Raw genomic sequence first — 13,811 nt, 5'->3', positions numbered from 1 at the left:
TCACATCAAATATCCGTTTCTGATTCATATGATCTCCAAAACAAAAGGGGAGGCTTGTGGTAAACATTAACAGTGAGGGGAAAAGTTACACACGCGCACATGCACACAGACACAAACGTATACACAACTGGGAATGAGGTTGCAGAGAGTGTGCTGTGGTATACCTGAGGTACTCACTGCTGTAGAGTAAGGGTTCATATTACAGGCATTTTCAGCCCAGCAGCCACATCCATAATGAGCAGCCTGAGAAAAGAGAGGGGAACGGGACATTTTAGATACAAAGGAGTTTTGCTGTTGTATTAGTTTTAACAATTCTGTACTGGAAGTAATGGAAAATGTAAGAAATTCTGAAACTATCACTTTGAGTGAGGCATGCATATGGCTGAATCTGGGAGTTGAAAACTAACACTGGGGAGGTCATTTCAACCTGATTTACATTTTCCACATCATTAACTACACTTGAACATGCCATAGTCACGACTCCACAGCTCTGAGCTTTGGGTTTTTAGTGTTAATGAGGTTGAGGCAGTAAATCCTACTGATTCATTCATTCTGTTCCCATTGTTAAATTGTTTTTTTTTCCGGTTAAGCTGCTGTTTATGCAGACTCATAACTTCCTGTAGCTCCCTCAAATTAAAAGACTTCCAGCACAGACATGTTTTATTTGCACTGATACTAAAAATGGGTCACATGACATGAGAATGATCAGAACGAGTTCTTCTATAGTAGGCTGTCTTATTCATTTAGACTATTAAGAAGCGAACGTTTAGCTCTATTAAATACATCAAACGGCAGCAATGCCAGATTAACGGAGCGGTAGAAATAAAAGAAGGGAATAAGAAAGCTTTGGGGCTTCACTGGCAACAGCTGCTCACTAATAACTCTTATCTGCTGCTTTCAGACTTTCTAAGGCTGGACTGAATTCATTTTTGGTCACTAGAAAGCATGAAAGCTCCAAAACACAATGCCCTGGCAAATTTTCGCATTACTAAATTGTTAGTGGTTAATGTGTTGTCAAGATATTTGCTGCAATGCTGATTCTATTAAACTAACATTTAAACAATTTTGTCCACTAAATTCATGTCAGCCTGGAGCAGACAGTTTGTCTAGCTGCTGTCTTCTCAGCTACTTAGGAGCTGCTGCTGACAGACGGACAGCTGGTTGTAAGGACGGAGACAGTCTAATGGAGGACAGGGTCAATGAGGATTGAACTCACTGAATGCGATCATAGCTTTTTTGGTAAAATGAACCCCTGCAGAAAACAGGTTTATGAACTGTGGGATGGCATTATACAGAATGTCAGGGCTTTCAAACCAAAAAAATGGGCTAAAAGAGGTGAAAAACTTCTGTATGCTGTAAAGGGGTAATAATTCCCTATGGGTTCTTCACTAACTTCATGCTACACAAAATCAATAATTCAGAGCTATTATAAATACTACTGATTCATACTGTTTTCAGTAGCACTTCCTCTCTTTGGTGCCTTGTGCTCAGGTTTTTTTCCAACTTGGTTTATGCTGTCTGTAGATGGCCCACATCAGAATCAGATAGTTTAGACACAGTTTTCAGTTGCTGTCATTCGCAGCAGCATATCATTATAATTCAACACAAACTTAATGTTGGTATACACTTCATGTAAGATAATACATTGGTGCTGCATTGGAATGCCTGAATTGGATTGGCTTCTTTTGAAAACATCGCTAGAAAGGCAATACGCAACTTAGCAAGACATGTTTCACAAACTGCAAGAAATTAGGACAAGAAAATGACCTGATAGAGAGAGCATTACCTTTTTCTTCTTTTTCTAAATTTCAGGTAATTAATTGTTAATAAAGGCCTGATTCAATACTGTATTTTTCAAGGAAGCTGTTATGTGGGTAAATATATTGACAGAGAATTAAGGAGATGAGTGCCTGTCTACCTGTCCAACCCTGCCGGGATGTTTCATGGCCAGACCTCCACTGGACACCGCTGCAGCTACATTCCCCTCCAGGTCGACCACAACGGCTCCCACTGTGTCGAGGCACCCTGAACCATTTTCCTGCATCACAGTATAAAGAAGAGTAACATGAGCAGAAAAAAATCAAATATATACATAGGGACATTTTCAAATGTGAACTGTTCTCCTTCAGGTTATATAAAGGAGAATCCAGGCTTTTGCATTCTGATGCAGAGACATCATCTTTGTCTGAGGACATTTCCAAAATTAACAGTGCAATGCATGAATTTATGAATCACTCTTCCTTGCCCATCATATTTCATCAAAAATGTGCTGTTGTGATTTCAATCAACTGCTTTCTTTCCTTGATTGCAGTTTGCTTTGGAAGTGACTTGTTTGTGAACCATCATGACTCAGACGGCATGATAAATAGACTCCTACAGGGTAAATGTGCAAAATGGCATTATGATACATGATCAGAGCTTCCCTTCTACCAGAAACTGAAGATCTTCATTGAACCCTGGACAGAAAGGCAGAGTTTTTTTTGGTTGTTTTTTTTAATGTGTTCTCATCTGTCTCATGCTCTCATAAATTATCCCTGTCTCTGAGCTTTAGAGGCCAAAAAGAACTACAGCCAAGTGTTTCGAAATGCTACAAAGACCATCCTGTCATCCCTTATCAGAGTCCTTAAATGAAAAAAAATCCACATAAATGAGTGACTGTAAAACTTAAGGGCATCTTTGGAGTCAAATTTAAATGCTTTAGATTTTCCTAAACAACACTGCAACTATACACCATCATGAGACAGGTGTCTATACCGCACAGAAAAAAAGAAGGAAAGATTTTATTGCTTGGCAAAAAGACAGAGACATAAAAAGAACACTGTGAACGAAAATTAAAACCAGACTTGCTGCAATCATGCTTTTGTTGAACCCATAAGTCTCTAATAACCATGATACAAAAGCAGGTTATTTTCTGTTAACTGACTTTATATGTCAATGGCAGAGTACACAACTGATGCCAAATCCACGTTAAATAACCGAAAACTCTGAAAATGAAATAAATGTGAGCATTTGCAGTCTGAGTATCTGTTATGTTCAAATCGGTGGTAGGTTTACTGCACCAAGCGGTCACATATTAATCTTTAATAGGTCGAGCAGTTTTGTGTAAACATGTAGCAGACTGATGGGAACATAGGGCAACTCAGACCTTAAACTCTCATTAAGCTAACAAACCATTTGACACAAAAGTCTATCATTTAATAATATATCACTCGACTAAGTCAACAAACAGTCATCTTAGTTGTTAGTCTTTCTTTTTGTGGATATATCATTAATTGAGGATTGATGTAACTGAACTAAATAAACATTTACAGTGTTCAAAAACAGTTCTAATGAAGCGTACGGGGCTGTGGCCGTTTACACGATTTACTCCATTTAACACAATTCCCATCCGAACCAAGATAAACTTTCCCGCCCTCTTCTACACCACTGCCAGTCTGCTCTCTTTCTACTCAGCTCATCATTGAGCCACTCTCAAGTTATGTTGCTCAGGGCACTGAAACTTTGCACTAACTCTTGTCAACACATTAATTGTTTCTTGGAACCCTCTGTGCAACCTGGTAATGCCATTTCCTTTAATGACCCTGGGAGAATGTGAGATCATAACTGGCAGGATGTATTCCTGATGTCTTAGTTGCAGAGAATTGTTGAACTCCTTTCTTGTGTACAATACCAAATTCAACTTGATGTTTCCTGCCTTTCTTTTTAAATTCAGTTTGATAGCCATATATCTCTCCATGCTTACTGCATACTTTTGAAGGTCCAAAGATACTTATTATTATGTATTTTACTTGCCCTGTGAGACTAAAATTACTTTTTGTGTAATAATTCTAAAGAATTACATAACCGTTTTAATGGCATGGTTTAATTAAAGTGAAGTTGCTTCCTTTTTTAAGTTTATTCGATTTAATTTCAGCACCATATACAGAAACGGTCTCACTTAGTTCCTCCACATAGAGGTATAGCTTTTAACTCATATAAAATTCACTTAAAAATCCTATCAAAGACATACCTAAAGTAAGCTTGCATGGAAACTGCTGATATTATGGACAGTACATGGAAAAAATTGAAACAATGCATCAGTGGATGTAATTATGTGTTTGGACTAAATATTTCACTGTTTTTGGACTGTCTTCGCCTTTGCAAATTTATGACGTATGTTTTTGTTTGAAAATTATAGATTAGTGGATTATCATGAAGCTTAATAGGTGAGTTGTAACTGTATGTTTTTGGGTTGTCTGACAGAAGAATTTATTGTAATAGCAGCAGGGGTGGGGGGGTGGGTCCATTCTGACTCAAGTGAGACAGCTGGGAAAGAATACACTGCTATTAAAATAATTTAGAGTATCTTAACCGATAATACAGTACTCACATTTTCACTTGATTGTCGTCTTTTCTTGGCCTGATTAACTCCTGTGTCCATTTTTTCTGCCAGCTCCATCTTTCGCTTGTTCCTCTTGTACGCAGATAAACTGAACTCTGTGGAGGCAAAAAAAAGTTTCAAGCCAACACGTACATATATATTAATAAAACTAAACTACTTCCATAGGTTGTTTCCAGTACTTTGATTTTGCGGTCAGTTCTGCAGCTACAGAAAATACTTTCTTAAATGATGCATATTTCTGAGTCAGTGCAACAAAACTTACTGGTGGCCATTTTCTCTGAAGGACATGGTGGGATTCCATGGCTGACTGCCCAATCGTGTGCTCCTCGCCCTACTAAAAAGCTGACAAACATAAACAAATTAACAAGTGGATATAGTCACTTTAATACAACATTGAGTAATAACCATTATAATCACCAGGGTGGTATTCTGCCAGCTGATAGTTTCCCTTTCTGTGCTTCACTCAGCAGACGGTTTGCAACTAAGACTGGGTTCTTAATACCTGAGGGAGAAGTCAGAATCATCACACGGCTAGCAGTTCATTCTGTGATTTTACTGCAGTGTAAACAAGTCAAGATACTTTGCAAGCACACACATCAATATGTTACTCAAATCAAGTTTGGTAGTAGAGGTGAAATGAAAATGGTTTTGATTGTTGTCATATCTGTGCTGACTCTCTGCGTATTGTTAATATTTCTTTTGTTAATTTTCACATGGAATGTATTCAGTGAGTTGACTTTCCATTTCCTTATTTTGCCACTGACACGCCTAGTAGTGCTCAGTTACTTTTAGGCTATTTAAACCTCATGAAAAACACGGGCTGGGAGGTGTGCATTTTTTTTATATCAAAGCCAGCAAAGTTTCACTCATGCACACATTACATGGCTAACGGTTACATGATGCAGATGTGGTAACAAAAGCAATCTATTGTCTTTTGGACTAAATATTAGCTGCCTCCCCTGGCTTATTGTTTACAAAAAAATTGCTTTTGTTCAAAGCCTTCAAGGAAAACTCTCAGAGTATGCGAGCGTGTTCATATTGACATTTCTTGGTGGTTCTCTAGGTGAAAAGTGGATGCCCACCCATTGTTTATGAACCTCTAAAATAAAATCGAAGATCAGAGAAAGTAACTTAGTAAAAAAATGTCAGATAAAGGCTTGACTCATTGCCATTACTTTCAAGTGACTGAACTTCAGTGCCACAACAACACAGCTTCATGACATAAATATCAATACATGTGTAATAACTCACCGCCGATAGCCCCGACAGCACCATAATGCAGCGACTTCCCATCCATGATACTGGCATCACATTCAATTTCCCCTGCCAAATTAAGGTTGGAGCCCATGCCCGCGTTTGTAAAAGGAGAGTCCTGAGAACGATTAAAAACATTCAGAGTCTAGAATAAAACTATGTTTGCAATGAACTGAACTTTCAGTGTTAATATGCTGAATAACAGTCATTCTTGTTTTTATACATTTAACCAAAAAAAAAAAGGAGCACTCTATTCCTAAATGAGACAAGAGTCAATATCTGTAGTTTGATCTCCTCAGATCAACATCTTACACAATAACTGTACTACATTTATTGAAAACACTACTTTGAAACAGCTTGATTAAAGAAAAAACACTATTATCACCAACTGAAAATCAATTACAGGATGAGATTAGCAGCAGCACAATTATATATGTTACAACATCATCAAAAATTGCAGCTGGTGAACTACTTTAAATAACTAAGTAATAAAAAAAAATCTAATTATGATTCTTCATTTAATTTTGAAGCTTAAGTCTTTGTTTTATTCTCGTTTTATGTGTTTTATCTCCTTCCTCCTTAGGACCTTTGCTGATAAAGTTGTCGGTTTTAGGCAAATGAATATGAAGATTCAAAATAGCTTTGCTGGTCACACTGACATAAAAAAGGCAGTAAGAGAAATGTAAGAAATATTAATTTGTACTTAAGGCCCAATAAGACAAAAGCCCTTTATAAATATTTGTTGTTTTGTTTGTTGCTGGCTTTTGCCTCTTTCTTACTTATCAAGTTTCTTTGTTCATCATATATACTATATGTGCTATGCCATATACATGATTGATTTCTTGCTAATGACCAGATGATGGCTCTAACTTTCTGTGAATTGTATGCATATGTACAGTATATGGGTATTCTAATCCATCTTAATCACGAGTGCTTGCTGGGCTGCATTTCTGTGTACATTTTTGCAGCTGCAGAGAGTTCATCAGAGTCACTGTTCTTTATTCCAAGCCTGCCCTGAGGAAAATCACTTCTTACATCATCCAACAGGATGTGTGTACATGCATCGGAGGCTGGAGTGGAATAAAGCTGTTTTGGATAAACACATACACATGTCAAATTAGGTTTCTTATCCTTGGATGTTGATTTTCAAGTCCAATCTGGGCCTAAAATCAATTTAATCTGAAGCAATGTGTTACTGAACAATGATTTAATGAAGGTTGAATAATCAAATCTGGATCAAAATCAACCAACCTCAAGTTCAACCAGTGCTGCCGCCACTGCTTCCACTGCAAGAGCCCCAGCTTTGAGTCGGTCAACAGCCTGGAGAAGACAGATAGAGAAATCTTGTTGAAAGTGCAACAGCTTTCCAGTTAAAACACAAAAATACTCTACAGATCATTTCAGCCTTTGTACAGTACTTCAATTACCTGCCTTCATTTAAGTCAATTGCTTAACACTATGGTAAGATATGGGCTTAAAATAATTCTTTTAACATTCTCCATAGCACTTATTTTGATTTCTAGCCCTTACATAATAACACTATTATGTATATATTCTTTTATACATCTACGTAACTTAAAACACAAAGCAACATAACTGAAAACATTTACTATTTAGCACAGATAATTAGGATTTAAGCCTCATCAAAAGCTCACATTGAGAGTAAGGACAAGCGTAAAACGCGTAAAGTAAGTATCCTGGGTTGAATTAAATTCTGTATGTATGTGGGGAAAAAAGACACAGACAGCATGAAAGCAAAACCCTTTAAATTAAACCACTTGGCCTTAATTCAAAGTACTACATCCAGCGGAAACTGGGCACAGCTCATCACCCATATAACACCATTCCTATTGTAAATCAAGAGTAATAGCAGCGCCATGAGTTTGTTTTTCAGGCGTATGGATGTAAGGAACTCGTAGGGATGGAAAGAACAATGAATGAAACTAAATACAAAGACATTTTTGAGAAGAACCTGCGTCAGAGTGCCAAAGTACAAAGCCTTCATTCCAACAGCAAAATGATCTTAATAAAGCCAAATGAAAACTGGAAGGACTTCAAAACAAGAACGTTAAAGTGCTTGAGTGCTACTGCCAAAAGAAAGACTGGAATCCCACTGAAAATATCTGGAATGACAGCTGTTCACAGATGCTCCCCATCCAACCTGAGCAAACAGAAAGCTTATAAGAAAATCCCAATACCTTATTGATCAAGCTGATAAAACAAGGCACTCTGTGCTCCCTGAAGACATTTGATTTTAGAGTCACATTAAGTACACTGTATACTATTAGACGTGGCAATATTAAACAGTAAAATTGGAGTACTGTCCAAGTGTTTCTTTTTTGATTATCTACATTAAAGGGATACTTCACCCACAAAATGACCATTTGTAAATCAATTAAGTCAAGCCCTGAATTCTGAAAAAAAACATTGTTTTGTTCACATGCCATCACAGAAAATGGCAAACATATCCATTTATTGACTGATTGTATTTAAAGGAATACTTCATCTGCAGACTTACCATTCAAATATCATTTATTTACCATGTGTCACCCTGAATTTACCATACCTAAATGGTGAGCGAAGAATCCAAAAAAGGCATAATTTTTTCAGAAATTGAAGTCAACATGGTCAACATTTAGCAATTACGAAACTATATTAAAACATCTGACAAAGATACACATTCAAAGCTTACAGTGTAATTCAAATCTCATTTATCTAGTCATACACTCAGTACTTCTAAATCACATGCAGTTTCACAGTGCAACTTTAGCATTGGAGTCTGGCTTTGAAGAGGACATAGATGAGTGTGACTTTCAGTTCAGTTTCATATGGAAGGTTTTTTTTAGTGAAAATGTATGTGTTTGGGATTGAGCATGTGAATGGATAGATGAAACTTGGATTATCCTTTACAAGCTGTGTGAAAAATGTTCTGATATAGTTTTGCAGCTGTTAAAGGTGGTCCCCAATCATTTGAAAAATGAATATGTTTGCTGTTTTTCAGAGAAGCATGCGAGAAAAACAAAGTTGTTTTTTTTTCACAAACTCAAGGTAACACGGCATAATTGATTTACAAGGGGTCATTTTGTGGGTGGAGCATCATTTTAAGGACCCAGTACCCAGTCTTATACGTCTAACTTTGAGTGAGCATATTTTTAACTAAAAATTACAATCAACATTATGGTGCAGGGCCGTTCCTTTGGGCAAACCCTGATTGCTACTTTAATTGCTGATTATTGTCAACCTGTTCTGTTCCTCAGCAATTAATAAAAGTATTTAACAGATTCAATACTGTGAAGTGCCAAATTAACTAGGATTAAGTAATACATTTACTAACATTCCATTAAGAAAAAACAGATTGTGTACAAAGGGTTGAATGGTATGTTGCTTGTGTGCACACACATGAATACAACTTAAAATGGTAATACTCATTTAATAAACGTACTCTCTGGCAGGCTCTTTTGCACACATGTTTATACTCCTTGGCCTTCGATTCAGAATGGTATCCTGCTCCTGAAAGCAAATAATAAGGAAAAACAGTTTGATCATTTATAAAGTGACAATAAAAGTGATGACCTTCTCCAAGCAAAAACCTGTATATATCCTGTCCTACTTATCCTGTTTATAAATGATTTTGCTTATTCCTCAAATATCCTACACAAAATAGTGTTTGCGGATGACACCAATCTGTTTCTATCGCACCAGCGTCCCCTTGTATTACAAGAGACTCTAAACAGAGAGCTTGTGAAAGTGGATATTTGGCTCAAATGTAATCAGCTCTCCGTTAATGTCAGCAAAAAAATAACATAGTATTCCATTCCTACAAAAACACAATTAATGCTGAATATGTATTTATTATTCCTGGGGGTTCACATTGATGAATTTGTTTCTTTCAAATGTCATATCACAGAGATAACTAAAAAATAAGCAAAGTATTTTGGTCTGTTCTTTAAGTTAAAACACTTTCTCCCACTCTCTGCACTCACTTTATACAAACCCTTATTTGAGCATCATTTAAAGTGTTGCAATATAATTTGGTGTAACACTTACCCAAGTCATCTAAAACAATTACAGTCCTTGTAAAAAAAAGTGCCATAACCTGGTCCATAGGCAGCTCTCCATCTTGCCCTCTCTTTCATGGCCTTGGTCTGCTCAAACTTTTATTTATTTATTTGAATTCATATTTTCCACCATGCGTGTACAATGTACCAGGTTGTTCACAAGTTGAAGCTTCGTTTATGTGAGCTTGTTCCTGTTTGCTCTCCTCTACATACATATAACACCAGAACAAAAAACCTCATAACAGGTAAGAAGCGCAAGCTAAAATGCACACGCTTTAGTTTCATGTGCAGAGGGCCACAAATATGGAATGAGCTACATGACAACATTAAAACATCTCATTCCATTTGCATCTTCAAAAAGACCTTAAAGAGACACCTATCACAAACATAATGCTGTTTTGTTTTACTGCTAATTTTTTGTTATGAAATACCCATTTCTGTCTACCAAAGGAACTTTCTCTAACCTTCTGTGCCAGTATTCTTAATCCCTGAGACCATAAGTGGATCAGCCTGTGTTTTTCTTTTCTTTTACTATGGTACTGGAACTGTTATATTGGATCTATGCAGATGTAGCGAATGTTTGGGATCTTCTGTCTGTTTGTTTGTTTAACGGTAGTGTTTCTTTTGTTTTGCTTATTTGTTTTGTCTTTGATGTTACATGTTATAAGGGCCCCACTCAAAAGCTTAGGTAACTTACATGGGATGTCCCTTCACATGATTCTTATATAGAATTATATTGTATTGAACTTTATTTTGTACCATTATGTTATTTTCCTTGACATGTAAAAATAAATGATGATGCTGACGATGAAGCAGAAAAATATATTTGGAGAATTATTGTTTTAGTGCATAATAGTTGCACCACTGCCTGACGGTACTATGAATACTATACTTCTATGAATCATGTTAACTTCTTATGAGGTGCTGCTTCGTATTTCTTTCTAAAATGCTTTTTAGATATATGTATTTTTTCATTTATTTAACCGGGAAAAGCCTGATTTTGAAAATTATAATAATTACAAGAGTGTCCTGGCCGGAGCAGGCAGCAGCACATTTAACAAAGTTTTAGACACATAACATATAACAGTTATGGACTATAAAATGTCAGAATAACAGCATAAGTACACCAAAAATCTGGTCATCATATCCTTGATCACATAGAGATAAATAGCTCAAAGAATCTACAACGTGATACACCTTGCTTTTAGTCCTTCTATGTATTTTTTTAAACAGCAGCACCCCTAGACAAAAATTGGTCTGCAGCAAATTCTAACCAGCATGAGCAGGATACGCAAAAGCCTCTTTTCACATGTCAAGACAGACTTTGGGGAGAGCTAGTTAGGGTGAGTCTGAAATATACTAATCTGTGGTGTGTGCACTTACCTGCATGCACTAATACAAATCCACCAACATGTCTTGGCTTCTGATTCTTGCTTGATTCCTGATTTTTGGACCATGAGTTGGCCAGGAGAGAGGAGGGTTGCTGCTCTTCAGCAGAATTCATTACACTTTCCATAACCCCTGCATAACTTGACAAGCCTATCATGGCCTATCAAACAGTGGTGAGAAAATCATTTTTATGGCACACCTGCAACAGGAAAATAAATACAAACATTACAATTGAAGTATACTACAAGACAAGATATGACATTTTTGTTTGATAATACAGGTGTAAAGAGGCTGCAGCAAAGCACCACAGTGGTTCTCTGCTATGTACCACTGAGACCACAAAGGGGAGTACTAGACAGGTTTTAACACCAAAGCACAAGCTGATTCCACTTGCAATGCATTATGTTGTTGAAGTAATGAATATGCACATTTTCAGTATTTTCGGCACATACAGTCATCACTAACCAACTTCAGTTACCCTTCATCACTATCAGTGGTCTAACAGAGGTGGAGAACCAATAAACGTATATTCAAGTACTAACTCGAGTACAAATAGTGAATGGACATAATCTACGTTGTAGCTAACGTCATCTAAAGATATGCCGTTTATAGGTAGATCAACAATACCACATATCAAAACTTGCACATAACATAAAGCTATCACCAATCTCGTTAACCTGAGTTGACGTTGTCAACTTTCTAAACAGTTGCTACTGTTAATGTAACTTATCGTTACGTCTGTTGGTTAAACGTTTGAGTTATTAAACAAGCATTATTTCATTTTTACCTTTCTGTTTAACTGTTACAGAAGGGCAGCACATCAAATCCAAGTAAGTTGTTTAAGTTAAGCTAACAGCCCTGTGTTTTCGTTAGCTTATTAGCTAACAGTTAGCTAACACACTAAAAAAAAAACAATCTCAACTTACAGTTTTCACTCCTCTCCTACCAACGACACAACTGTCTGCTAACCGCGACGTTACCTGACATGTGTTTAATACACAAATACCCTCGCTGGACCTATAAATCTAACTGAAGCAAACTTTGCTGCCACTCAGTTTCACTCCTCTATGCTAACCGCAGCTAGCTAGCTAAAGCATAGCGAAAGTACTTCCTGGTTCAGATACACGTTGCTAAGGAAGTGCGTTGAGTGCAAACATTAACACACGTGGATAGAGCTGTACAAAATAAAGCGTGGATTTTGCAGCAGGAAAATCGAAAAAAATGCAATTGCAAATGTTTCTTTTTTTTTCTTTTACCACTGACTTGCGTACACAAAATACATACACAAAAATAGCATACGAATTTATTGTGTGGTGGAAAACACGTAAATCACCGATTTAAAACAGCAGTAATTTAGGATATATTTGTGAAGTTATATTACAGCAACTCATCATCAATGCGTGTCTCAAGCAGATGAGTTTAAAAAAAAGAACAAACTAAAGATTGTTTATTTGTTTGATTGTTTTTCATGATCTTACCCATCCTTGTTTTTTCAGGGCATCTCCTGGAATCTCCACTAAATTCTCATGTGATTAACGCTCTCTTATTGTACAGTAGCCTATATGGTATAATGGCAATTAATTACTGTTTGGATAAGAAAGCAATTCAAAATAAATTGGGCAGACATTGTCCAGGGTAATTTCTCACAATAGTATAGAATGGGCTCTTCCAGGTTAATTCAAGTTTGACTGGATTACAAGATATTTGTGAATCCCTCTAACTTTATCATTATTAAAACATTTAACAGCACATAAAATATTACCATCATGGTCAATATGATTTTACATGTGAAAAAATATGTCGCTAGTACCAGCTGAGTTGCTGTAAGAGTCTGTAGATCCACTTACTTGTTGGAGAGTCCTGTGTTAAAAAATATCATTAATTATCCTAAAGAAAATCAAATAAGTAAGATAATTCAAGTTATACAGTTAAAATTAACTGTGGTTGTGAAACATAATACTCAAATGACTTGTTAGACTTTTTTTTAACCAAGAGTAGTTACATAGATTTATTGTGTGTAAATGTATTTATACAGTTTTCAGTTATGCAAAATGACCAAATAATTTCTTATATAGCTGTGACAGTGGCAGCCGTGCAACTTTATTCAAACACAGACTTCTCTCGCAGCAGATATTTCTTCTAGCATGAAGTGCACAGGTCCAGCTAATTTCTTTAATGATTGCTCAGCTCCATTAGGTGTCCAAGGAGCCATTCCAGTGAGCCAGCATACATTATAACATGACTCTGAGACTGACTCACCTAAATGGGATGCAAGTATCGTTAATGTTAAAAATGACTCTTGCATTTTTCAGCTATGGTATGCAAAAATGTCTTCAGAATATCAGCTGTCGATGGAAAAAAAACTGGTGTTCCTTTTATGTTTCAACTCAACATCTCTCCCCATATGAATATGAATGTCACTGAAAATGCATGAGTATAAAGACAAGCTCACACTCTGGATTGGTAGTACAAAAGGCTGAAAACTGTAAATGTTTGAAATTCAGGATTTTTCTCCCATCAGGATATCCAGGTTGCCCGACAGTCTGAGACATTACCATTTAACTTCGACATCTCTAGTTCAAGTCTGGTCATGGGACTTTGTTGCGTTGCATTCCTTCTCCCTTTTATCCATTTCCCTTAACACTAACAAACAGTCAAATAGCAGACAAGATGTGCCCATCCTGATTTTTTATGTATTTATTTATTTATTTTACTGAACCTGTCAAGCA

The 13,811-nt window shown here is 36.5% G+C and overlaps 1 protein-coding gene across 2 annotated transcripts in view; it reads right to left on the bottom strand.

The window, feature by feature from the left end:
• The window catches only part of tasp1 (taspase, threonine aspartase, 1), a 31,625-nt gene extending 19,461 nt beyond the window's left edge, over positions 1-12,164 (bottom strand). The window contains exons 1-10 of one of the 2 annotated variants that reach the window (XM_042502487.1): positions 11,870-12,164; positions 11,077-11,281; positions 9,078-9,145; positions 6,887-6,955; positions 5,633-5,753; positions 4,799-4,883; positions 4,644-4,723; positions 4,370-4,476; positions 1,919-2,038; positions 165-243 (exon numbers count right to left, since the gene is read on the bottom strand). In XM_042502487.1, the coding sequence (XP_042358421.1) occupies positions 165-243; positions 1,919-2,038; positions 4,370-4,476; positions 4,644-4,723; positions 4,799-4,883; positions 5,633-5,753; positions 6,887-6,955; positions 9,078-9,145; positions 11,077-11,239 (892 nt within the window). In that variant the 5' untranslated portion in view covers positions 11,240-11,281; positions 11,870-12,164. The remainder of the gene's footprint in view (positions 1-164; positions 244-1,918; positions 2,039-4,369; positions 4,477-4,643; positions 4,724-4,798; positions 4,884-5,632; positions 5,754-6,886; positions 6,956-9,077; positions 9,146-11,076; positions 11,282-11,869) is intronic. The other variant, XM_042502486.1, reaches the window with a different exon arrangement.
• Positions 12,165-13,811: the final 1,647 nt, after the last annotated feature.

The sequence above is a fragment of the Plectropomus leopardus genome, chromosome 15 (genome assembly GCF_008729295.1).
Source record: "Plectropomus leopardus isolate mb chromosome 15, YSFRI_Pleo_2.0, whole genome shotgun sequence".
NCBI classification, from domain to species: Eukaryota; Metazoa; Chordata; class Actinopteri; order Perciformes; family Serranidae; genus Plectropomus; species Plectropomus leopardus.
The sequence above is the reverse complement of the archived record's forward strand: the minus strand, read 5'-3'. Positions and strand labels throughout refer to the sequence as shown.